At 39.7% G+C, this 26,149-nt stretch overlaps 1 protein-coding gene across 2 annotated transcripts in view; it reads left to right on the forward strand.

The window, feature by feature from the left end:
• SPECC1L (sperm antigen with calponin homology and coiled-coil domains 1 like) overlaps positions 1–26,149 on the forward strand; it is a 66,505-nt gene that overhangs the window by 16,003 nt on the left and 24,353 nt on the right. For both annotated transcript variants that reach the window (XM_071445609.1, XM_071445610.1), the window contains exons 3-10: positions 4,156–4,315; positions 5,020–6,653; positions 8,135–8,342; positions 14,384–14,457; positions 14,913–15,088; positions 16,571–16,737; positions 18,359–18,450; positions 23,542–23,632. In XM_071445609.1, coding sequence (XP_071301710.1) covers positions 4,156–4,315; positions 5,020–6,653; positions 8,135–8,342; positions 14,384–14,457; positions 14,913–15,088; positions 16,571–16,737; positions 18,359–18,450; positions 23,542–23,632 — 2,602 coding nt within the window. The remainder of the gene's footprint in view (positions 1–4,155; positions 4,316–5,019; positions 6,654–8,134; positions 8,343–14,383; positions 14,458–14,912; positions 15,089–16,570; positions 16,738–18,358; positions 18,451–23,541; positions 23,633–26,149) is intronic.

A 26,149-nucleotide genomic window follows, 5' to 3' on the forward strand; every position in this document is an offset into this window, starting at 1 on the left:
GCCCTTTGTAGTTTACTTATCAAGTTTCTTATGTCATTCCTCTGAGGGAGATAAAGGAGGAGGGTGATGTAACTCTGAACAGATTTGACCCAGTATGCTTTCACAGTTTTACTTATATTAGTAACACTTCTGGCTGTGTTTTGGTGTGGGATTGGAATTCATGACAATTTATGAGTTGGAGGCACAATGAGAATTTTCTTTTGATTACTGAGGCTTATCTCAGGTTTGTGTTCAACCAGGCTTACTCATGCACTTGGATGTCTTTTAGTTGTTGTGGTGCTGTTGTGCCAATTGTGTGACTTAATGATAGTGATGAATCTTCTTTGAGTGTTCTGTACTTCTGTAACAAAGTTAGTTGTTTGTGGGGCTTTTTATTTACTGGTACTGACAAATCACAGAATTTCTGGCTTGAAAGAAGTATCAATAGAAGTTGCTTTTTAAAAAATACTTTTTAAATATGATTTTATATTTCATATTGTTGATGAAACATTTGGCATATTGTTTTCCTCATAGAGGCTGTAGGATATTCTCTTAGAGTTGATGAATTGGTGTGTGTTATTAAATTAAAATTTAATATTCTTTTACAAAAAAAAAGCTGGCATTAAATAACTTAATTGCAATGCTTACTAATTTATTCAGTCCTTTGAGGTGGATATTGAGTGCAAGGCTCCTATTAAAGATTAGAAATACAGTACTACAACAATCTTGGTTCAGTCAGTAATAATGTTGCAAAACAGAACATTATTTTGTAATTATAGCCTCCCCTTCATGATATAACTATAGGCCAGCATTCAGCTTTGGGTGGGCTTCTTTACCTGCATTGTTCCATCCATTTGTCCATTCTTGTGGAGTTTTCAGAATGTATGGACCATGAGCACAGGAAGAAGCTGTGGGACCCACCCTTCAGCAGAGCTGAGCCTGTCCCAGGGTCTGTTTCCCCATGCCCTTGGTCAGTTCCTTCTCTGCAGTTTTTGTCTCCCAATTGGCCCAGCACTTGGGTAAATGTTCAGCACCCACACACTTCATTGCTACAGAAGTTTAACTGCCAGCCACTTTTAATCTGTCAAAAAAAAAAAAACTCTACAAATAATGTATTCTTATTTTTAAGATCATTATTTTTTGACTTCTTCAGCTAATGAGCTGTGATCCTGCTAGCATTCCCAGCTGCAATTAGACAGCAGCTGTACTTCAGACAAATTGCAAAATCCAGTGTCCCTGAAAAGGCAGGACTTGGAGACCAATATTTGAATATTAAAAATTAGAGTGTGTTTTCAGTATTCATGTGTCTAGGCTTCTATTCTGTTTGCAAAATGCAGTAACTTAATTACAGATTGTTGTGAAGTTTGATGTTTGAAAAACTCAAATACAGCAACAACAACCATCAAAGAAAACCTTAGGTAGGAATAATTATATATATATAAAGGGATTTGAATGAGATGCAGTAAATAGGATATACCTGTTGAGAAACTAAGATGAAATGAATTGTATAGGTCATTATTCCAGTTTCGTTGCACTGAAAGAAAGTGGTGAGAGGAAAACAGAATATGAATTGTATAATTATAAAGTGGTTTTTTATACAGAAAAACAAAATAGGTCTGGATGAGCATTTCTAATGATGAGATTTTCTAATTTTTCATATTTTAATGGAGGAGTTTTTATGCTAAGCAGGATGGCACAGTTCTTAGTCAATGGGAAAAGTTGTTTAATAAATATGCACCATTGCTTTTACTTCAATTAAAAAGATATGCTACGAAAATACTTTGATTTTAAAGGTCCTGAATGGTTGCCATTGTGGAACATTAAGAAGAGAGCTGCTGGTTTGTAATTTTTCCAAAGCTTTGCTAAATAGTTTTCTTTGCCAAGAGTATAATGTTACAGCTTTGAGAAACTGTTTACTAATTGGCTGCAGAGGAGGCAGTGCCTTCCAACCTAGACCAGAAATAGTTTATGGGTAAGTCAGAAGAAGAATGGCTGTCTTAAATTCCTTTCTTCAGCAAGGACTGCAGATGAGTAATGTCTGAACGTGTGTATTTTTCTTAGTTTTCTTCAAGCTGAGTCACATCTTGACCTATTTGGCTTGATAACAAGTACTTGTACTCTAAGTATCTGAAATCTTAATCTAATTTCCCCAATCTTTCAGCAGGGTAAAGATGCTGACAGCTCCTAGTCTGTTTGAACCATCACGTTTGCAGGAGGGTGGGCAGATCCAGCAGCAAAGCAGAAAATCACTGTTCTGTGCCTTTTTGTGCTATCTTGGTTTAGGCAATAGTTGCACTGGCTTGTTTCCCTCCCCCTGTGCCCCCATGCCCACAAAATGGGTTTCAATTAGGTACAAAATCTAATCAGATCACAGGTAAACCAGCATTGTTGTACACCAGTGGTTTGTGCTCAAAAATGTTATTTATTATTATTATTATTATTATTATTATTATTATTATTATTATGTTATAATAGTTTGTGCCCATCCTCCCCACACGAGCTGGGTGGGATTTATGGCTTTTGTTTCATATTTCTATTTCCATTGCCTGGGCCTGTCTGCATGGCTGTGTGACATGGCAGATCAAGGAGCTGCTCTGACTCCTGGGAGGAAGGAGCCCTTGGAAGAGCTTTGTTTGCACAGCAGACAACAATGGCATTTCCATAGCAGAAAAGCCAGCTTTAGATACACATCAGACTGGATCCTTGGAGTGAGGTGTTTTCTTCCAGCCTTTGATAAACCTTCTCAGAAGGCTACACTATTTCTGAGATGATTCAATAAAAACATGCTTGTTCTAGAGGATTTTACCCTTACTAACAGTTTTTCTAGCTGTAAATTTTCTATATTTCTATCAATTCATGCAGAGCAAATATGTTCTCCTCCCAAAGCTCCCTTTTGTTTTGTAGCTGCTCTTTGTACATGGCACAGATCCCATCCATGCTCTTTCCACAGTGCTGTGATCAGTGTTCCTAGCTGTTCTGGAATTGACATTTGCAAAAAGAGACTGTAGAGAACATGCAGCTATTTTTTAAATTAAGCAAATGTACCTTTATTCTAAATGTATAGAATTGTAACGTCTGCAGTGTAGTTTTTAACACAGATGTGTGTGGGAGTTACAGACTTGCAGACATGATGGAAAGCAACTGGTTAACTCCTAAGCAGTACCTTTGAGCTGGGATGTTGGAGGAGAGTTCCAATGTGTTATCCAGCTGAATAATACAGTTGCTCAAGGAATGCTGCTAGCACAGCTGTTTCCTTTTAATTTTTTTTTCTCATATAATGGGAAAAATGTTGAGCACATTTTGATTTTCAGCATTTGAAAAACTGTATTTTAAAGAGTATAAAGCCTGCCAATTAATGCTTAAGAGTTTAGTATTTCTACACTTTGCTTTATTCTGAAAGATGTATACTCTGTTTGGGAGTCTGGTTGTAGGGAATCCTGTGCTTGCTGCCTTGTCACATTCCAGGCAGCTTTTGTGGCTAACAGTAGTTTCAGGAACAATCATATGAGGTTAGACAAAAAGTCTATCAAACAAATACCCCATCTCTTAAAATTCCCTAGAAAAGAGCTTGAAAGCAAGGCAAGGGTATATGGTGAGAGTGGCTTTTCCCCTGCCTCTGTTCTAGTTTCTAGTGGTCTGTAGCTCAGTATTTTGAGCTAGAAATTGTATTTTGCTAATGTTGGATTGATTTTTGTTCTCCTTTGATTTGAGCTTTTTGTTGTGAATTTGTCCACCAGAAAATATTTGATCATATTCAATTGAAGGATATTGTACTAACTTCCTGGTATTTGGTGGTTTAATTATCTAAGAATTGCCTTCATTTTTATGCATAAGCAACCTTCCAGTCAAAATTGAGAAGTTTTACACTGTGATGTTTTACTCTGCTTTAAGTGATTTTTTTTTTTTTTTAAATTTTTCTCCCTGGTACTGAAAGATTAAGAATTTTTGGGGACAGAGAGAAGTTTCAGTGCTCACTCATATGTGAGGAGTTAAAGTTCCATTTCATTTACTGACTCTGCACAGTGCAGCACACTTACACCTTTCAGCATTCTTGCATAGACACATGACTTGTCAAAAATGTACTTTTTGAACTGAAGGAATCTGTAGCAGTAGAAATGTTGGCTGTGCAGACTTCTGGGCCAGCTGTTTTAAAGCTGCTTCTTCCCTTTCTTTCAGACTAAGAGTAATGATGACCTCTTAGCAGGGATGGCTGGTGGCGGCGGAGTGACAATGACCAACGGTGTCAAGGCCAAGAAGAACTCTTGTGTATCAACAGCACCTTCAGCTCCAGGGACAACCATGAACACTCTAGAAAACAAACCCAAAACTATTGCAGGTAAATGGATATATTGATTCTTAAAGGTGGAGGTTGGGGGGCTTTTTATTTTCTTTTAATGTATTGAGGATCCAGGCTGCTTACTGAGGTGCTCAGTAACACCATGATCAAATAACACATCTTCTAAACTATTTTCCTGTTTTTAATAATGTAATTGCTTTTTTGGAGGGTGTTCCTTTTAGTTTTTTTCAGTACTGACTATGCAACTATTGTATAAGATGAAATAATATAATTAATTTAGAAAATCATAGATTTTTCTAAAATTGTCTGTTTAAAAATCCATGACACAAGCACTAAATCTCGAAGGTGAATTGTTACAATGAACATTTTGGATGTTTTGTATTGCTTTACAGAAATAAAGTAGGGAAGCTGTTGAGAAAAATGAAATCATTTAGTGTGTTATTGATATGGATTGAAATAGGTCTTGCCTTCCATTGCTGTGTTTTGCATTCAGTAATGCTTGCAAAGCTGTAAACCATCTGGAAATAAAGGAGTAATGATCTATCTTTATTTTTATGCAGTGAGATGAAAATACAGAAAACACTGAATGTTGGGTTAATACTTACTTCCAATATTTTCTATGAAATGTATTTAACAGTGTGCTTCAGAAAATCAGCCACTGTGTTGCTGATACAAAGCACACAGCCTGCTGTGACAGATACAGTATTTTAAATTCATGTTCCTAACTTTCAACAAACACACAGGTACAAGTTCCACAGCTAAACGTAGCGCTTCCTCTGGAAATAAAGAGTCCAGCTCTTCCAGAGAGAGGATCCGGGAGCGTTCCCGTCTGAGCCAGAGCAAGAAGCTGCCTCTGGCAGGGCAGGGCCCCGGCGACGCGGGGCTGGCCAAGCGCTCCCGCAGCCGCACCAACCCCGACTCCGACGTCCGCATGAGCAAGTCCAAGTCAGACAATCAGATCAGCGACAGAGCTGCGCTGGAAGCAAAGGTGAACGATCTTCTGACGCTAGCGAAAACAAAAGATGTGGAGATCTTGCATCTGAGAAATGAATTGAGGGACATGCGTGCTCAGCTGGGACTCAACGAGGATCATCTTGAGGGGGATGAAAAGTCTGAAGAGAAAGAAGCCATTGTTGTCCATCAGCCAACTGATGTAGAGTCTACACTGCTCCAGTTACAGGAACAAAACACTGCCATCAGAGAAGAGCTCAACCAGCTGAAGAATGAGAATCGAATGTTAAAAGACAGACTAAATGCTTTGGGCTTTTCTTTGGAACAAAGGCTGGACAACTCTGAAAAGCTCTTTGGCTATCAGTCTTTGAGTCCAGAGATTACAGCTGGCAACCACAGCGATGGTGGGGGCACTCTGACATCTTCAGTGGAAGGTTCTGCTCCTGGGTCGATGGAAGACTTGTTAAGTCAGGATGAAAACACTCTCATGGACAACCAACACAGTAATTCCATGGATAATTTAGACAGTGAGTGCAGTGAAGTTTATCAGCCACTGACATCGAGCGATGATGCCTTAGATGCTCCATCATCTTCAGAATCTGAAGGAGTACCAAGTATAGAAAGGTCTAGGAAGGGAAGCAGTGGCAATGCAAGTGAAGTGTCTGTAGCCTGTCTGACAGAACGGATACATCAGATGGAAGAGAATCAACACAGTACAGCTGAGGAGCTCCAGGCCACGCTTCAAGAGCTTGCAGATCTGCAACAAATAACGCAAGAGCTGAACAGCGAGAATGAAAGACTCGGAGAGGAGAAGGTAATCCTGATGGAGTCTTTGTGCCAGCAGAGTGACAAACTGGAGCACTTCAGCCGTCAGATCGAGTATTTCCGGTCCCTTTTGGATGAGCACCACATTTCCTACGTGATTGATGAAGACATGAAGAGCGGGCGCTACATGGAGCTGGAGCAGCGCTACATGGAGCTGGCGGAGAACGCGCGCTTCGAGCGGGAGCAGCTGCTGGGCGTTCAGCAGCACTTGAGCAACACTTTGAAGATGGCAGAACAAGACAACAAGGAGGCCCAAGAGATGATAGGGGCATTAAAAGAAAGGAATCACCACATGGAACGGATCATTGAGTCAGAGCAGAAGAGCAAAACAGCTCTGGCATCTACCTTAGAGGAGTACAAAGCCACAGTAGCCAGTGACCAGATTGAGATGAACAGGCTGAAAGCTCAGCTGGAGCACGAAAAGCAGAGAGTGGCTGAGTTATATTCCATACACAACTCTGGAGATAAATCAGATATACAAGACCTGCTGGAGAGTGTCAGGCTGGATAAGGAAAAAGCAGAGAGCTTGGCCAGTGGTCTGCAGGAGGAGCTGGCACACACCCGCAACGATGCCAATCGATTGCAAGATGCCCTTGCTAAGGTAGGGCTTCAAATACCATTGCACCTAACACACCGTGTACACAATGGCCTGCTGGCCTCTGCAGTTCTTTCAGAAGTAAAAGATTAATTATGAGCTTCATTGGATTGCAGTAGTGTTAGGACTGATTACTTTCTCTTGACTTTTGTTATGAAAATGATGTCAGCATTTGAGGAAATTATATGGATACATTGAGCTACAGGGTGATTGTTGTGTTACTTTTAAAAATATTTAAACTCCACAACCTATTTCAGCATCCAAACTTAAACAGTATTTAAGATCCTGTACTCATTTAGTGCTTAACTTGCACACCTTCTGCAAGACTTTATGTGCTGATTAGGCTTCGGATCAAAATGTTTATTCCCAGTTCTGTTTTGACCCAAGTATTTCTAATTTATGCAGTAGCTATGTCTGGTAAAAGTATTTACCATAATTTAATATAATAGCAAGAATCACACAATTTATTTAATAACTTTACATGTGCATTTAAAGGTATATCTTCCTGAAGAGACAGTTTATACCAAATTTAATTTGTGAACTGTATATTAGCTGCAAAACAACACGTTAGTCATGATCACTAGCCTGTTAGAATCAACCTTAATTTGGGCTGAAAACCATACTAAGGTGATTTTAATAATTATACGTTGGAGAGTGCTATTAAAATAAAAACCACTGAAGCAGATGACTTAAGAGCAGGGTATTTTGTCTGTTAAACTTGGTGCCTGCCAGCATTGCCCACCCTAAACCACAACCTATTTTCTCTTTTCTCTTGTTTTTCTGACACCCTATTTTTTATATATATATATAAAAATAAATTTATTTTTTAACCTGTTGGGTTAATGTTCCTGTGCCACTGATCCCAGCCTATTACTTATGTTACACTTTTGTGAGGCAGGATAAAAAAGCTGCTTCCCCTGCTCCTGAATGAGAGAAGTCAACCACTTCTTCCCTTCCCCGTTTTGTTTTTTTTTTCAAAATAATAGTTTGACAGACTCCTCTGAGAACTGCTTCAACTCACTAACACACCTCACACACAAATGTCACACTTGCTTAAGGAAATCACTCATCACACAGGTCCAGCAAGCACCAGAATTGATGCACAAGAGACCAGGTTTTTTCTCTTTTGGCAAGAGAAAGGAAGGGTAAAGAGTTTTAACATTTCCCCTCCACCCTGTCCCTTTTCCATGGCAGCTGGATGTTAAATTGGATCAGCTGCTCATGAAACCTCAGTACACCTTGGTACAATGGTGGTGTTGCTTCACTTGTATGCAGGGCAGTGCTCTGAGAGTAGCTGGGAATGCTCATTTATCCAGCCTGGGAATTTCAAAAAGTTTAACTTTGGCCCAGGAGAAGAGTTATACTAGAACAATGTATAGGCAAAGACTTTTATTTCTCCTGTATTTGTCTGGTTGCAGAAAGAAATTTTAAGTGTGGTAGTTACAGAAAGTGTGTTTAATATGCAACTGAGATTTATTCTTCTTTAGGTTGAAGATGAATACAGAGTGTTCCAAGAAGAAGCCAAGAAACAAATTGAGGATCTCAATGTGACTCTAGAAAAGCTTCGGACAGAACTGGAGGAAAAAGAGACTGAGAGGAGTGACATGAAAGAAACCATCTTTGAGCTGGAGGATGAAGTAGAGCAGCACCGTGCTGTGAAGCTTCATGACAACCTCATCATATCTGATTTGGAGAGTAAGTGATATGCATTTCTCTTGAGAGAAAGGATTATTTAAGGAAAGCTCAAGTAGAACACTGTAATATTGAAAATATTTTTCCTTGTCGTTTGTATGTCTGAATTCAAGTCAGAGTAGGTTTTGCAGAGTCCTTACACACTGGGGGAAGAAAAAAATCAAGTTGGCTTAGCTTTTCCAGACCCACTTAGTAGCTGGTGTGGGAATAAAACCTATGACTAGAGAACAAAAATGAAATCTGCTAATACTGTTTTCAAGTTGTTCTTCAAAGTAGAAAACACGTGGTAGAAACCATGTTTACTGTGTACCTGTCTAGCTCTCTGTGCCTTAGTTCCCTCTCTGATCTTGGAGACCTGCTCAGACATTCCTACCACGGGCTGGAATTCTGCAATTAGCCTCCATCTAATTAAGAACACGGGCAACTCTACCCTGGCAAGCTGTATTTGCACAGTGCTGCTTAGAGGATTTACATATCTGTTAGTCTTCCATGTTATTCAGAGATGAAACAAGATAGCAAAAAAACCAAAGCATGATTCCTTCTAACAACAAGGGAAATATTCATAGAAAGGGCTTTTAATTGCTCTGCTATCAAGAAAAGTTGGTGTCTTAAGCAAGGTAAATTGCTTATTCAAGCTCAGTATCTTCAGACATGGCTGTGAGTGTTGTTTCCCTAAGCAACCCTTCTTTATCTTGAAAGGCAGTCACTGCTTCTCTTTACAAAACAATTTTAACTGTTTATTCTGAATTTTTTTTCCGTTTCTGTGCAAAAAGACAATAATTTTGGAGCAAAGACTCAAAAAGGTTGAACAGTTTTCTACTTGTTTGTTTTTTTTTCCCATTAACTGAAATACACTCAGGCAGGAAGCAGCACTGTAGTCAAGTGGATATTTGGGTTTCTGCCTAGCAATACCTCATCACAAGGCAGCTCTGATTTTTAGATGCTTCTGCTTTGTGAGTACAAACCAGCTGTCAGATATTTAATTTTGACTGGTGAAAATTCGGGCAGGAAAACCTCTGCCAGGGGAAAAATTCTCAAGAAAAACTGCAAAAGTCTTTGTTATTCATTGATCTTGGAGAATTCATGTGGACCAGCCAATGTCCTGACGTGATCCTTAGGATGGAGCAAGCTGTTGTGTTAGTTCTGTGCTGGAAGGAGAGTGGCATCTAGTGGCAGTAAGAGAGGATGGCACACGAGGAATTCCATAAACTTTAAAAACTGCTTTTTTCTGACAACTTGAAAACTCTGTTGATTTTGGGTTCATGGTTAAACCTCTTACAGGAGTTTTTTCGTGGTAGTCTCTAAGTACTGGCAACATAGGACATAGTGAAAAATCTGGGACTTTGAGGTAGTACATACAGCATTTAAAAATAGACTTCTACATACAAAAGGGAAAATTATAACTTAAAAATTTTACTAAAGACAGACTTTACACTTAGGAGAAAGATGTCTCATAGATGAGGTGCTGAGTGTTCATTCCATGTAATGATCAATCAACACAAATAGTAATAGAAATAAACAACAAATAGAAATGGGAAACACTCCAAGCATGCTTCACTGTGGGCTTTTCAAACACCAAGAAGAGGCACAAGGAACCTCCAGTGGAACATTTTTCACATTAATCTGGGTATTGAACTGTCACATTTGAGCTGTAAATATGTCTGCCTGCAGAAACAGGGATCTCTTTGATGGTGCAGCAGGATGCAAATTGCATTGATGAAAAGCACACAGGATGTTCCTGACATGCAGCCAGATGTGCTGAGAGCTGCAGTCACTGCAGCTGAGCTCCTCACTGCTGGGATGAGGAGTTTTAAGCACAGTGCTTCAAGGGCTTGGAGGGGAAACCCAGGGAGGAGCAGCTGAGGGCACCTGGTTTGTTCAGACACTGAGGAGTGACCTCACCGTGGGCTTTGGTCCCTGCTCTGGGACTGGTGACAGGACTTGAGGAAATGGCTGGAGCTAAGTCAGGGGAAGTTTAGGTCGGATACCAGGAAAAGGTTCTCCACCAGAGGTGGTTGGGCACTGGAACAGGATCCCCAGGATGGCCCCAGGCCTGCCAGAGCCCAAGGAGGGTTTGGACAATGCTCTCAGGCACAGGGTGAGATTGTTGGGGTGACCTGTGCAGGGCCAGCATTGTGACTCGATAATCCTGATAGATCCCTTCCAACTGAGGATATTCTATGATTCTGTTGTATGTAAAAATAAGAAATACTAAAATAATCAGTGTTTTATATCCTCCATGCTGTGCTGAGCTGAAACAGGCAGTGGGGAAGGAAGGAAGGAGGGAGGGAGGGAGGGAGGGAGGGAAGGAAGGAAGGAAGGACAGTGGGGAAGGAAGGAAGGACAGTGGGGAAGGAAGGAAGGAAGGAAGGAAGGAAGGAAGGAAGGACGGTGGGGAAGGAAGGAAGGACGGACGGGTGGACGGACGGACGGACAGTGGGGAAGGAAGGAAGGAAGGAAGGACAGTGGGGAAGGACAGTGGGGAAGGAAGGAAGGACAGTGGGGAAGGAAGGAAGGAAGGAAGGACAGTGGGGAAGGAAGGAAGGAAGGAAGGACAGTGGGGAAGGAAGGAAGGAAGGAAGGACAGTGGGGAAGGAAGGAAGGAAGGAAGGACAGTGGGGAAGGAAGGAAGGAAGGAAGGACAGTGAGGAAGGACAGTGAGGAAGGAAGGACGGACGGACGGTGGGGAAGGCTGACACTGCACTAGATGGCGTGTTCCCTCTGGCTTTCACTCCTGACTCCCAAAAACTTGGAGCAGTCAGGTAGCCCAGCTGTCACATGAGTCATCTGCAGTAACTAAGTGGGAAACAGAAACCTGTTATTCTCCCAAGCAGTTAATAAGAGTTTGTGGGGAAATTTTTGCCCAAAAAGTTTGACTCCTGATGTGCAGAAAATGTGTATTTGTGGGTTAGCTTACCACTTCTCAAAGGTTTCTTCTGAAGCACAAAACTAATCATTGCTTGTTCTCTTAGCACAGGTGCACATAGGTTCTCCTAGTCTGTAAGTAAAAGTCAGTAAATTTTTAGGACAAGTGTAGGTGAGCTAGAAGGTGGATATTTTTAATGTTCAATGAATAGTTCTTTTATGGAGCTGACAGTGTTAGTTTTAATTCTGCTATATTTCATTTGAAAAGGATCTTGACAGCAGTTATGAAATCAAATGTTTGCTTTACCATATTTAGGCCTTTTCTAAGAAGTGTTGGAAAAGTCAATAGGATGTTCATTTTTGGTACCTTTTTTAACATTTTTAGTTTTGTGACTAATGGCAGACCCTTAAAAAGTCACCTTTCTTGCTGTACAGATGTATTGTCTTACATGATGAGCTCACAAGCAAGATTGGTCTACAAATTGCCTGAGCTTTGGTATTTGTGCCCAGTGCCTGTTCCTTACAGAAGGAATCTGTAGTTCTTACACTGCTCTGTGTATGTGTGGTTGTTTTGGGATAGCCATTTCTATGCTAAAGAACCAAAATGCTCTCCCAGTGTAAGGCATGCCTGTGAAACCAGTACAAAAACTGGGAGAGTGTCCATTGTGGAATTGCCTGTGGCACAATTACTTGATTTAGTGTCCCTTCCCAGGAATTGTCATGTCATTTTTCCTGAAACCACTGCACATGAATATTGTTAATATTTTTTCTCCAGAAACTATTGAAATGATACAGTTGAATGTTGATATTCATTTTTATTTCATAGTGATAAATTCTAACTGCCAGTTATAATATAATTAGTAAAAATTGCAGATACAGAACATTGTGATACCTTTTCTCTGGTAGCCTTACAAAACTCTTCCTCCCACCCCCAGCCCTAACTATAAGAATTTTCTTTACAATTTGTAGTCTGCATGTTCCATAATCTTTTTTTTTTTTTCTGCCTCTTAGGTAGAGGCAAGGTCTTGTCAAACTGTGGCTTAAATCAATATAATTTTCTGAAATGTAGATGTAATTGGATCCTGCAGTCAAAACACGAGCTTGCTGATTTGCCATTTTTAATTATCCTGTTCATTCATCAGAAGAGTCTCCTTGTTCTTCATTTACCCTAATGTGTAGTTACCTTTTCCTTTATCTCAGTCTCCTTTGTTGTCTGTGATCATTGAAGAAGGAGACTGGATAGAGGTGGAAGTACCTGTCCTACCATCCTGAAACTTCAGGCAGTGGAGGTGGAAAGGGTTTGTGTATGTGTTCAGGAAGAATGTGGAGTTTACAGGGATGCAGAAAGGAAAGGGGCCACATGGCAGCCTCTACCTGTTTTGACTACTTGAATTTTCAGGCTGTAGCTGGTGGAAGAGGTGAAATCACTTACATTACTCATAATTTCTCACTGCATTTCAAGTTCAGTTGCAGTTTGGTGGGGGGTATTTTTAGTCTCCTTGGTTGATTGGGGAGGAGAGAGAGCACTGTTTCCAACAACTGCTCCAAACTGCTCTGTATTATTTATGTACCTGCAGAATATCCAGACCATTGTGTTTTACTTCAAAGCATAAATACACTAAAATTTAATGGTGCGTTTCATAACTCACAGAAGCTCAGAACAATGGCACTACACAAGCTTTAACTGGGTGCATTTATGGTTTCTGGTTTGTGGTTATTTTTAGATAGCTTGCTTTTAGTAGTACTGCAAATTTTGTTTTTAAAAACAAAATTTTTTCTTTGAACTGTTTTAAAAGTGAGAATGAACCTTGACTTGATTTGTTCCAAAATGTATTTAAAGGAAAGGGTGAGGGGAGCAAATTTTATAACTTTGGCCTAAAGCTGGCCTCCTAGTTCTGAATTTAGCTCAAACAAGTTGTGTATCAAGAGTCAAGCTAAAAATTGGAGGGCTTTGCTTAAGTATCATGGTAGCATGAGATGTGAGTGGCCCACCCTGCAGCTTATCTTCAAAGCTTAAAGATCAGCTGGGTGCAACTTAAAATGGGCAGTTTTACAAGGAGGAGATAAATACAGAACTATCTGTCTGTTTTTTCTATTCCAACTTTTCCAAGTTTGAAAGGTTATTGTGTTTTCAGACCAGCTGAGGTTTCATTTTTATGATTCTTGTAAAGAAATTTACTGTGACTTAAAAAAGTCCCTGTACTTGGGGCTGTTGAGGAAGGTTTTGTGTACTGAACAGCCTAAATGTCATGTTGTAGAAAGGGCATTGCTAATATCCAGGAAAAATATTTGTTGGGATAATGAACCTGAACAAAAAAATGCATTTAGTCACCTTCTCCATCATTTTTACAGTACACAATGCTACAGAAATTAAACATCCTAGAATGCAAGGATCAGTGAAGTGACACCCTGATTAGAAATTTCTGCTGCTTCATTAGTTGCTTAGTTTTAAGAATGGAGTAATCAATCACATGCTCCTGGTGCATTGAATAAAGTCCCAAATGAAGAATAATTGCAGCAGCCAGTCTGTCAGACGCCACACACTGCTGCTGGTCAGGCTGTGCACCCTGCTGGGTGCCTGCTGACAGATTTAGGGACCCTCTCTCTCATAACACAAGCTCACAGGCTGTTTGGCCTTTTGCTGTAAATATAGCTTGCTTTGACCTCAAATAGTAGCTCAATAGACAGGAATGTCAGATTCTTGGGGACACGAGTTCAGTTTTATCCCTGTGGAAGGCAGGGCTGAGAGTGTTATGTCAGCTGCTTGGTGCAGGAATTAAACTGTGAATAATCAAAAGGCTTCCTGTGGCTGCAGCTTATGTTTGAGGAGGGGAAAGCCCCAGACATCCATGTTTTTAGGATCCTTTCATGTTAAATTGCCTTCCTTGTTTACTTGCTCTTTGCTACTGCTTTGTCATATTAGTATTGTGATTTGGGATTTGTATAAGAATTGAGTTTGCTTATGCTGCTCCCCTTACCAGTCACAGAGGAGTGTGTACCTATTAACACCCTCTGGCAAATGATTCTTTCTTATACTATGTTTCTTCAGATGTCTTTGGTTATAAAAACGTTTTCTCTGAGTAAGTCTTCAAAAACATTTGCAGGTCTTTTCAGTTATTCATTTTTAAGTAGATAAATCCCTGACTAAGATCTTACAGGGAATTTACCTTTTTTTCCAGATACAGTTAAAAAACTTCAGGATCAAAAGCATGACATGGAAAGAGAGATCAAGAATCTTCACAGGAGACTCCGGGTAGGTAAAAACCAAAAAAGTCAATAAATTGTCAGCTTAGAATGTCTTAAGACCAGCTTATGAAATTGTGAAAAGATAATATCATTAGATACAATGCCAATAAAATAATTGTTTCTGAAAGACAGGCATCATGGGACTATATTTACTGACCTACAGACACTAAATAATGCTAAAAATTTCTCACTGTCACAAAGATATGATGTTGGGCTTAGAAGAAAATGTTCCTGTGTATTTTGATGTGGAGTTTAATATTAAATATTTTTCTTCTCTACTTTGAATATTTTATTTGTCTCCAGAAAAGAAACTCATGACTTCAGTTTATCTTGTGAGTTAGGTTGTGCCTAACACTGAACAAGCGCCTGTGTTGTTCCTGTAAATAATTTCCTTTACCAGCACAGGAGAACTATGAATAATAAAGGTAACTTTGATTTTGAACTTGCCAATTGGTGCTTCAGGAGGAGTCGGCAGAATGGCGCCAGTTCCAGGCAGACCTGCAGACCGCCGTGGTCATTGCCAACGACATCAAGTCCGAGGCGCAGGAGGAGATCGGGGACCTGAAGCGCCGACTGCACGAGGCCCAGGAGAAAAACGAGAAACTCACCAAGGAGCTGGAGGAGATCAAGTCACGCAAGTATGCACATAACAACAGGGACACGTGGTCTCTTTTCCAGGGAAAGGGCAGTTTGGAATAATCCAGTTTCTTAATTCTTGAGGCTCCAGAAGTTTGTAAATCCTCTCACTGAGGATCTGGATTTCAGCAAGCTGCTTTCTGTTGTTATCATATCGCAGGGGTTCCATGCTGTTGTCTCCTTATCACAAAAGTTTCACACCTTCTTGGTGTTTCTCTTGGGAAGCTCCTCAGAGCCCTGGCTCTTTCTTCTTCACAAAGCAGCCACCCCACTCTTTTATAGCATCTTCTTCTCACTGGTTACAGCTGTGGCCTGGTAAAGTCAGGCTGTTCCTAATCTTTGATAATGCAACTCCTTAGGCCTAAGATTACTTTCTATACTATCTTTATTTTCTTATATTCTATCCCCCTACAGCTTTCAGCATTTTACAACTGCAATATTTGTTTCTTTGTACTGTATACTTAATCCACCCAGGGTTTTACAAAACCAAGTTGGAGTGGAGGATTTTTCCAGTTTAACAGCTCAAAATTATTTGGCTTCCCACAGTGTGAAAAACAAGCAGTGTTAGCTTTTCTGTACCATCATTAATGTTTCTTTATTAGCTGTCAAGGCTTTTGGTGTGGTTAAAAACACAGCTGGGTTTTTACCTGAGAAGAAACCTTCATCTATTTCTGCATGTAACTTATACTGTTTTCTTTCCACTGATAATTAGAGGTGCTTTCTATATAAAAACAAAAATAATCCAAATTGTGACATGTTGTGGCTTGAGTTAAGTGCTCCAGATATTTAGAAGCTGAGTTATATGTCTTTCAGAAGTAATAAACTACTCAAATAGGAACATCTTGGACAGCACCATTTGAATCCTGACTACATTGTCTCTAGGGGTCAGATCTGTATATAGCTTACAGTAATGATGCTTGTGATGTGTATATATAAAACAATTGTTTTCTGGATGGATGGGAATTTGGTGAGATTTACATTGCATTTAGCCCAGCATCTAGTAGGAGAGGAGATCCTTTCACAGGCTGTGAAACTTGGGGAAAAGCTAATGCTGCCTAAAGATGTGTACCAGAAACATATTCTTACCTCCTTAGTATTAAATTGTTTTCCATTTATTCAAGTGGAAAAAAATTCTCCCCTCTGAGATGATTATTTTCATGTGGAATGATGAAATCCTTAAGTCTCAATTTTTTCCATCCGTGTGTGTGAGTAGGAGTAGGAATTAAGCCTTATGTGAAATATTGATTTGATAGACTTTTTTTACCAGATGCTGAGCTCTGCTGCTGACAAATAGTAAGAAATTACAGTGAAAATTTGGGTTGCTAACCTATTTCTGAATTACAGTGGAAAGAAAACTAGGTTCATGTAATGACCTATTTGGACCATAGATTTTAATTCAGCTTCAATTTGTGCTGATTTTTTTTAAACCTTTGCACGTTAAAATGTTTTTTAAATACCCTAACCGAGCAGCACATTGACTTCAGGCAGGAAGAAGAACGTGGTCGAGTGTACAATTACATGAATGCAGTGGAGAGAGATTTGGCAGCTCTGAGACAAGGCATGGGCCTGAGCCGCCGATCCTCCACCTCCTCGGAGCCGACCCCCACTGTGAAAACGCTCATCAAGTCCTTCGACAGTGCCTCCTCCCAAGGTGCGTCCCAGCAGCTGCCCCAGGCTGCCCTCTGCCTGTGCTCCTCTGATGGCTCACAGGAAATGTGCTTTATCCTGTCCTGGCTGAAACAAACCCACCCAGACTGGATTGCAGCACAGATTGTTCACTGCACTTCATGCAAGCATCCTTTCTTGTCTTGTCTTTATTTCTCTCTTTGCTGTCGCATTGCCAGTGACTCATATGCTGGATGCTTTGATTCAGTGCTCCTGTATATTAGAAATACATAAACACATATGACACACATAATTATAGCTGGGAGCACAGCTGATTTCAGCCTGATTATTAAAATGTGAACTTAATGTTCCAAATTAAGCATTTTAAAAGCCATGTAATAGCTAGAGCTGAGTTTATTTCTTTTAATAACTTATATCTTATACTCAGAGCTCTGATGACAGATAAAAGTAAGATCCAGCCAGTATCACCTATTGAAAGATATAGGAGATGTTTTCTAAAATGAAAGGAGTTTCACTCTTGAGACAATGGACTTTACTATTATTCTGTTTGTGGGAAGAAATGGTGCTCTTCTCCATAGATCACCAGAATAAGGAGTCCAAGTAATTATTCTGAAATGAGAAACCCTTGGGTTTCACCTTTAGCTGCATGTGAAACCTTGTGTGAATTAAAGTATTTCCCTTGCCAGGTCTTTGAGTTTTGACTTTCATGTCCAACAAAGTCACCCTAAGTTTAATGTATGAAGGCTTGGTGTGAAGCAGACTAAGTTAGCAGAGCCAGTCCAGTACTGTGCACAGCAAAGCTGCTTTCCACTGCTTAGAACCAGGAAATTTCAGATACAGAACCATCTCTGTTATTGAATCATTCTGTAAATGCTTCTATTTCCATGCTTGCTCGATTTCTTCACAGGTATTTACAGGTTTATACTTTTGTAGTGTTAGTTTAGAAGGGTTTTTTTTGTGTGTTACTGGAGGAAGGTGCTTTCTTGCCAGAGTTAGTTTAGTTAAATGATAAAACCTCTCTCCCTTCTTTGGAATCTTTTATTTCAAGCTAATATCTGCCTTCTACCTTAGCATTCATGTCTAATCATGTTGTTTAATCATCATCATGTTGTTTAATCATCAGATCACTGATTCACCAATTTAGAATTTTTCTGTTTTCATACATTTCTAAAAATGTTACTTGTTTAATCCCAAAATTTAAGGTATATAATCATCTAGTGGTTGTGGACTTTGATTAGAAGCTAGAAAGGAGAAGCAGGTGATATAGTTGATCTTTCTTGTATTACCAGCAGAGCCAGGAGCCTGCTGCTATCTCTTTAATTGTCTGAAGATCAGAGAGCTAGTGATGCCATGATTTACATCTGCCAAGGTAATAGTATCCTGCACCTTAGCCTTGTCCACCCCCAGCCAGCTCAGGCTTTTACCATGGATGATAGAAAGACAGCAAATGAAGGTAATTGCAGGGGAGTAAATGTGTAGGCATACTTTCAAATGACTTTTCAGTCAATTGCTAATTGAAATTCTGAGAGTGTGATCTGGTAAAACTGGTAATGTAAAGTACAAGGTGAGGGCTGGCTTTAGCAGTCTCCTGTTGCACTGCAGAACAGTGTCATGCTCACCATGGCTTCCTTTCCATGTTCTCCTAGTTCCAAGCCCTGCTGCTGCCACAATTCCTCGCACTCCCCTGAGCCCAAGCCCCATGAAAACTCCCCCAGCTGCTGCTGTATCCCCTATGCAGGTGGGTGTTTTATGACTGCACTTAATCCTTCTCTGTGAAGAAGATTGTGTGAAACTACAGGTGGTGACATACAAATATTGGCTGACTTGCTGGGGAAATAATGATAAAATGTTGCCTTAAGTAAGTAATTACTAAACTGTTCAGTCTAACAAGTGTTTCACTGAGAACCACGTTGGAAACTTGGAAGTTCTTGTTAAATATTTGCAACCATTGCTATTCCTGTGCTGTTAAAAAGCGTGAGAGGAAGACTTAATTTGCATTCCTTAGTTTTAGAGTTCAGTTTGTCAGTTCTTAGTCCTGTGCCTGGCAGGGAAACAGCAATAATCCCCTTTGGCAGTGGGCTAAGGACTATCAGCAATGATCAGTGTAAATGTATCTTTCAATGCAGGATTGAAATAATTGCAGATTTCTGCTCTTTGTTCATTTTGCACTGGCAGAGTTTGGCCAGTGGGTGATGGTGCTGTGTGTTTTGTGCTGTCCCCTCTGAAGCTTTGTGCTTGTCCTCAGCTGCTGCAGCAGCAGCCTGGGTGCACTGGGATGGCATTGTCAGGACTCTGATGCTCAGCTTTGTAGATCTTTGCTGGCTTTATTATCTCACTTGCTGTGAAGTGAGATTTTGGCAGAAGCCAGCAAGTTTAAGGACCAAGCAGGTGGGACCAGATTAATAAAGAAAAGTCGAAGAATGTATGTTGTTTTACTCCTTTAATATCCATAATTCTCCTGTTGCCTTCAAGATATTGCTATCCCAAAGTTCCAAACTAGATTTTCACTGTAGGTCAGTGTAATGATTTGGTAATACATTCTCTCTGCCTGAACTGAGGACTCTGCAGCCATATTAGCTTTTAGTCCTCAAGGAACAATACCTGGAACAGACTGACTGTTCTCCTGGTCTCAGACTAGTGCAGCCTTTATTCATTTAAGAGTGAATTTCATGAAACAAATAGATAGCCTTAAAGCAAAGAGAAAGAATTAAATGGTTTCTTGGGAGAGCTTCTGCTTCTTCTTGTGGTTCAGTCACTCTTGACAGCAGTTCTCTAAATTAGTTAAATGTGACGAGTTTGCTGACAGATGCTTTGTTCCTATTGATCTGGCTTTATATTTCTGTTTATTTCTGCACTCTTGGAGGAGGAGGCAAACTTAATCTCCTGTTCCAAAGGGCTGAACCAGACCTTTGGCAGACAGAAGACTTCTTGGTGAAGCCTAAGGCTTATCTCACTTTATTTATCTGTAAATTAACCATGAACCAAAGTAATCTCTTAGAATATTGCAAAGCTGCTCAGGTTTACAGCTCTTGTTTGATGTTCTTGATCTGCCAGAATTACTTGAATTTTGAATTCAGCTTCTGGTATAGACCCAAGTCATTAACAGCTGGATACTCATTAGTGGGAAACATTGCCTGAAAAACAAAGGGAGGGGTGTGTAAATAAAACCAGCTTCTATTGTCTTTCTGAAGATAGGTGGTTTTCTTCAAAGTGCTTGTAATTATCCAGAAGGCAATTGGGTTTCATGACCTCAGTTATGTGAATATTTTCTGCTCAAGAGAGAAGGGGTTGAGTTTTCTTTATTTTCATATTGCTGCCTCATTTTCTACTGTTGCATTCTATGTAATTTTTTAACATTTTTTTGTTTGTTCTCTCTTACAATTGAAAAGCAAGATTTTAATAAGTAATCACTATGTGAGCTGACCTATTGACTCCCACATTATAGAAGTCATCTATGGTTTAAGGTCTTTGAGGAAAGGTGGATCTCTGTATGGCTGTTGCAGTGTTTATTATCATTAATTTCAGTTCCTCTTAAATGCTGGCACGGGAAATATTTACATGGGCACCTACTGAGAAACTGGCACAGTGTTGATACTTCCACAAAATGGATTGGTTGCAAAAAACATTGTCCAAGTACAGATGAATCAACCATGTGCTTTGTCTTTGGACTGTGAAATGAATTTCCTCAGTTTGAAGAGTTTTTGTTTGCTTGGTTTGTTTTTCTTTACAGCTGTGTGTATGTGTAATGAGATAGATTCTTGAATATATTTTGAAACTCAAACCAAACAAACAAAACCCTTTCTGGCTTCAGGTCCAAGCCTGCAGTGGAGCATAGATGTGTTTTACTATGGCTCTTAACAGCACTGCAAAGCAATTTAGGAAGAGAGGTATGAAGAGAATGCTCTTCAGAATGTGAAAACAGCCCTGCTGGGTTACCCAAAGCTTAGCTGGTCTGGTATGCCACTGGGAGTGACCAAAGCACATGCCTAGGGAGGAACATAAGGACAATGGAGCATATCTGCTGCTTCCCTGGCTACTTCCATTTTCTGTTTTGTAGCTGGAGGATTCTCTGAAGCAGATGTGGTTTCAGATTTACAGGTTACCACTGAATGTCCTGAAACACACATGGTTTCAGATTTACAGGTTACCACTGAATGTCCTGGTACAAACATGATTTCAGATTTACAGGTTGAATGTCCTGTTACAAACATGGTTTCAGATTTACAGGTTGAATGTCCTGGTACAAACATGATTTCAGATTTTCAGGTTACCACTGAATGTCCTGTTACAAACATGGTTTCAGATTTACAGGTTACCACTGAATGTCCTGAAACACACATGGTTTCAGATTTTCAGGTTACCACTGGATGTCCTGTTACAAACATGGTTTCAGATTTACAAGTTACCATTGAATGTCCTGTTACAAACATGATTTCAGATTTACAGGTTACCACTGAATGTCCTGTTACAAACATGGTTTCAGATTTACAGGTTGAATGTCCTGTTACAAACATGATTTCAGATTTACAGGTTACCATTGAATGTCCTGTTACAAACATGATTTCAGATTTACAGGTTACCATTGAATGTCCTGTTTTGATTTGAGCATGTGAACTTCCAGGGTCCAAGCAATTTAATGTCAAAGCCTTCCTATATCTTCACTGGTCAATATGTGAAGAACTGTTTGTTCTGCAATTGCCACGTGCAGGTGCACTGGCATGAAGTGCAAAGTGATCAGGAAGAGGTCCCTGGATACTGGTGATGGTCATGTTTCCTTCCATAGCTGACAACAGACACAAGGAGGATGAGTCAGAAGCCAAATATTTGGAGTTGAAGTGATTAGTTCATCCTGCCATAGTTCTGTTTCAAATTTAAAGCATCTCCCAGACACCTGTGCACTGCTACATGGATGAAGGCAGGTGAAAATAGATAAACATCAGTTGGTCCATGTTCCTCTGGTTTGCAGTGCATCAGTCCCTGTGTTACTGCTGGTAGCTGTGAGATTTGGAATTAGGAACTAAACAGTGCAAGGGAGCCCTGTCTGCAGTGCCACCAGGAACAGAGACAAGCAGTTTGTTTTATTGCAAAGAGACAAGAGCAATATACAGCAAGTTGTCAGCTGAGTGATACAGGCACTTTCTGACAATTTCCATAAAGGAGATTTGGTTTTAAGGGATAAATGTATATGTTTATCCAGCTCTGTACATACCCCTGTTTCTTGGCTGAAGCTCTGTAGTGCCAGTCCCAAAGCTAACCAAAATTAAATATTTTTATTTTAGCCTCATATTTTAGCTGTTTCCTGGGGTGGGGAGATGCATTGACATGGCTCACTTTGGTACAGTTCATATCCTTTAGTTAGGAAATGCTTGGGGTTTTTTAAAGGAGGTGGTGTAAGTGTGAAATGGCAGCTCTTAGGGGAAGCTGTTGTGGGCATTTCTGTGCATGGCTCACAGTCACTTTCACCTGCACATTTAAAGATACAATCTTTGTGTGTGTGTGCAGGACATTGGGTGTATGAAGTGATGAAATTCTTCATGCTGTACTTTGGCAGTTGTTCTCTCCATTTGGTTTCTGGCACAAAAGCATAGCTCCAGTTTGACTCTTAAGTGATGAATAAGTAGCCCTGTAATCCTGCCTGTGCTATGGGGTGCTGTGAAGTACATACTCATTTTAATCCCAGTTCTGCATGTGGCTGTCTTGCCTAGATAATTTGGTGTGAGAAACATCTGACCTTTATTATTTTATGAAGATAAGACTCATTTACCCTTGGGCCAGATGGAGACCTGAAAGAGTTTTCAGGATAAACACATTAGTGGACTGATTATGATTAAATATTGGAATCTAATAGAAAGGACAGGATGAATAAAGAATGAACTGTAATTTGCAATAGGCTCTTTGAAATGATTAATTTGAAATAATTGTGGGCGATCCTCCATGAGTCTTCAGCAACTAAATCTGTTTCAGTAACTCTGAGGGTAATTATTGCTTTGTACAATTCACTGTGTGAGACTAAAATGCTTATTTTAGTCCTTTTCAGTGCTTACTGAATTGTGTGTACAAGTCTGAACACAGCTGTGATCTTGTGCTTGCTAAAAGCCATATATTGCCAAATATTTATATAAAACTTGAAAACTAAATGCTCAATTCATAGCTCTTTGAAGGAGAACAAAAAATGAAGTGACTTGAGAAGGCAAAAAAAAAATTTTATGTATTATTACATCTTCGACAAATAATAAAATGTGTCTCTCCATTTGTTCCCTGAGCATCTCAGTTAAATATGTGGGAACAAAAGCTCTTGACATTCTGAATAAACCCCATTTTTTCAGTGGTGTTTTTCTTATCAAAGAGTGCTTTGGGTCACTGTACCCATTGCACCATTCTCCCAGATTTCCAGGAAGAGGCACAAAGCTGTGAAGGCTTAAGTTAATAACACAGATCGTGCACTAAAACCTTGGCTTTGTATAGGGGGTTCTGTGGGTTTAAATAAACACATCAAGTTTAACCAGAACAGGTTTGTTCAAACAAAATATAAATGAAGGTGAGAATTAATATAGAAACTGCAAGACCATTCACAGCCATAATTTTTAACATTGGTCTGAGGAACAGGACTCAGCTTAAAGAAGTGAATGTTGCAGGATCAAGGCATAGTCAGAATGGCAAAAGGTTTTTAAAGTAAAGAAGGAAAAAATTTCAAAGGTTCCTTTATTGTTGTAGTTCTTTAAAATTAGTAATAATGTCATATCTGAATTTCTAAAGCTAATTCTGCAGTTCCATATTTGTTTTTTTTTACCTTCTTGTTATGTCTGACAGAAGTATTTTTCCATTTCAGAGGCATTCCATAAGTGGGCCAATCTCAGCTTCCAAACCCCTTGCTACCCTGACAGACAAAAGACCAAGCTATGCAGAAATTCCTGTTCAAGGTACTGATCCAAGTTAATTTAAACTTTGGTTTTAGCATTGCTATTGATAGTTTTTAAAAAAAATTATTTAGTATCCAAGGCATTATCATGTTACATACTTTTTATTATCTAAGTATCTTAGTAGATTCATAGACTATCTCATGTTTAAGTTCTTTCTTCTTGTATTTTATCACATATGGTGGTGTAACAAAGATGATTTTTTGAATTTCCAACAGAACCACAATTGCATGCTGATAACTTGGTACTATTCTGGCAAGTTTTAGTGTCTGCATAAACTAAGATCACTTGTAAAATCAAGATAAGATAATTTCAGGGACATATCTTGCAGGTGTCTCAGATATTAAAAAACCCAACCTCTGGAGTTACAGGTTTCTAACCCCCCAAAATGCAACAAAGATGATGGTTGGCATTGTACTGCATGTGAATAATAAAATAAACTAAGTATTGAACCTTCAGCAGCCAGATGAAAAATTGAATGGAATTGAGTGTTGATTTATCTATTTCCCAATATTGCCCTGTTCTGTGAACTTTGTTTTGTCTCTGAAAACACTGTTCACAATGTGCTCTTCCTGTGAGAATGAATGGCTATCATGTGTTGGGTGTAGTTCTCTGATTTATGCCTGCTTTAGGGGCTTTTTGTGTGTAGATGTTTCTCAAGATAATCCCCATATGACTCCAGGCTGAATATTTCCTCTCAATTTGGTATTTCTGAGGTCTGATGTTTTCTAAAGGGTTGGGTTTTTTTGTTTTTTTTTCTGTAGCACTTCATAATAGTCTGTATATGCCAGATTTCCTTCTTGCTTTTGTTGAATCCATATTGAGGCTATTTGTACAATGCAGCTGCAGTTTTAATTTTAGAAACTTCGATATTTTTAGGAATATTGAAATGCCTTTCCAAGAAGATAATACAGGATTCTTTAATTGTTACAGAGTTCAGGGTAAGACATAAGGGTTAGACATAAGCTTAAACACAAAATGAATGGTATGTTTTACATGGCTTTTGTGGTTTTTTTCAAATCAGTGAATGCAGGAGCAGGACTGTGTTCCAAGAGTGAGGGTGCCAGACAGAATTCTTGTTTGCAGCCATACAGATATATTTTTAATATATCTCTCCAACAAAGTCACATTTTCAATTAATAAATGGGGTTTCACTTTTCTTAATTCTTATTTCCATGAGGTTTTATATTCAAATTACTGTCATCTAAGTGTTTCTATGTAGGAGTATGAATTTGCAGCTTTTACTTGAAGGAATATTTCATAATAGGAAATAACTGATTTGTTGCTATAGAAAATTAATTTTGTTGTAGAATTTTATTGTAGAATTTTTTTTTATTCATTGGTGTTAGGCAGAACTGATCTTGCAATACAATATGTAAAGGCACCTTTTAGACCCTACTACATGGAGGAGGAAAGGAAAAATGTGTAGTTTTATTTAATAATAAAATGAAAAAAACTCCCTAAGCCCAAAAATGTCAATCCCAACAAACCAGAGAGGAGGAAAAAAATAAATCACCTGAGGGATAAAGCAATCTGCTTTACCACTGAGCATTATGAAGGACATATTGAATATTTTTGGCCATGTGCTGAATGGGGGTTCCTTTCTCAGCCTTTTGGTGTAAGGATTTTTTTATGACCAGGGCCAGTGGATTAGCAAGGGGCTTTAGGGCAAAAGGATTCAGGGGCTCATTGGCAATGGGCAATTTTAGGGCTTTTCTATCTCCCAGATAGAGTCACCTGCCCTCCCTAAAACAGCCAGACTCAGGCCCTGGTGGGCAATATTGGTGCCTCAGACCTGAATGTTACATTTGGGACCTGTATAAGGATGACTCCCTCCTCTCTCTTTGTGCAGAGCATTTGCTGAGAACATTCTCCTTTTTGCTTTGGGCAGAAGGATTCAGGTGCTCGTGGTGCATTCCTGGTGCACTTCACTGGCAATGAGCAATTTTAGGGCTCTTCTATCTCCCAGATAGAGTCACCTGCCCTCCCTAAAACAGCCAAACTCAGGCACTGGTGGGCAATATTGGTGCCTCAGACCTGAATGTTACATTTGACCTGAACCTGTAGTAAGGATGATTCCCTCCTTTCTCTTTGTGCAGAGCATTTGCTGAGAGCATCCTCCACCCTTTGCTGAGAACATTCTCCTTTTTGCTTTGGGCAAAAGGATTCAGGTGCTCATGGTGCATTCCTGGTGCACTTCACTGGCAATGAGCAATTTTAGGGCTCTTCTATCTCCCAGATAGAGTCACCTGCCCTCCCTAAAACAGCCAAACTGGGGCCCTGGTGGGCAGTACTGGTGCCTCAGACCTGAATGTTACATTTGAGACCTGTAGTAAGGATGATTCCCTCCTTTTCCTTTCTCTCTGTGCAGAGCATTTGCTGAGAGCATCCTCCACTGTTTGCTGAGAACATCCTCCTTTTTGCTTTGGGCAGAAGGATTCAGGTGCTCATGGTACATTCCTGGTGCACTTCATTGGCAATGGGCAATTTTAGGGCTCTTCTATCTCCCAGATAGAGTCA

This window comes from Agelaius tricolor, unplaced genomic scaffold, assembly GCF_023055355.1.
Source record: "Agelaius tricolor isolate 1412-34295 unplaced genomic scaffold, bAgeTri1.0.p SCAF_20, whole genome shotgun sequence".
NCBI lineage: Eukaryota > Metazoa > Chordata > Aves > Passeriformes > Icteridae > Agelaius > Agelaius tricolor.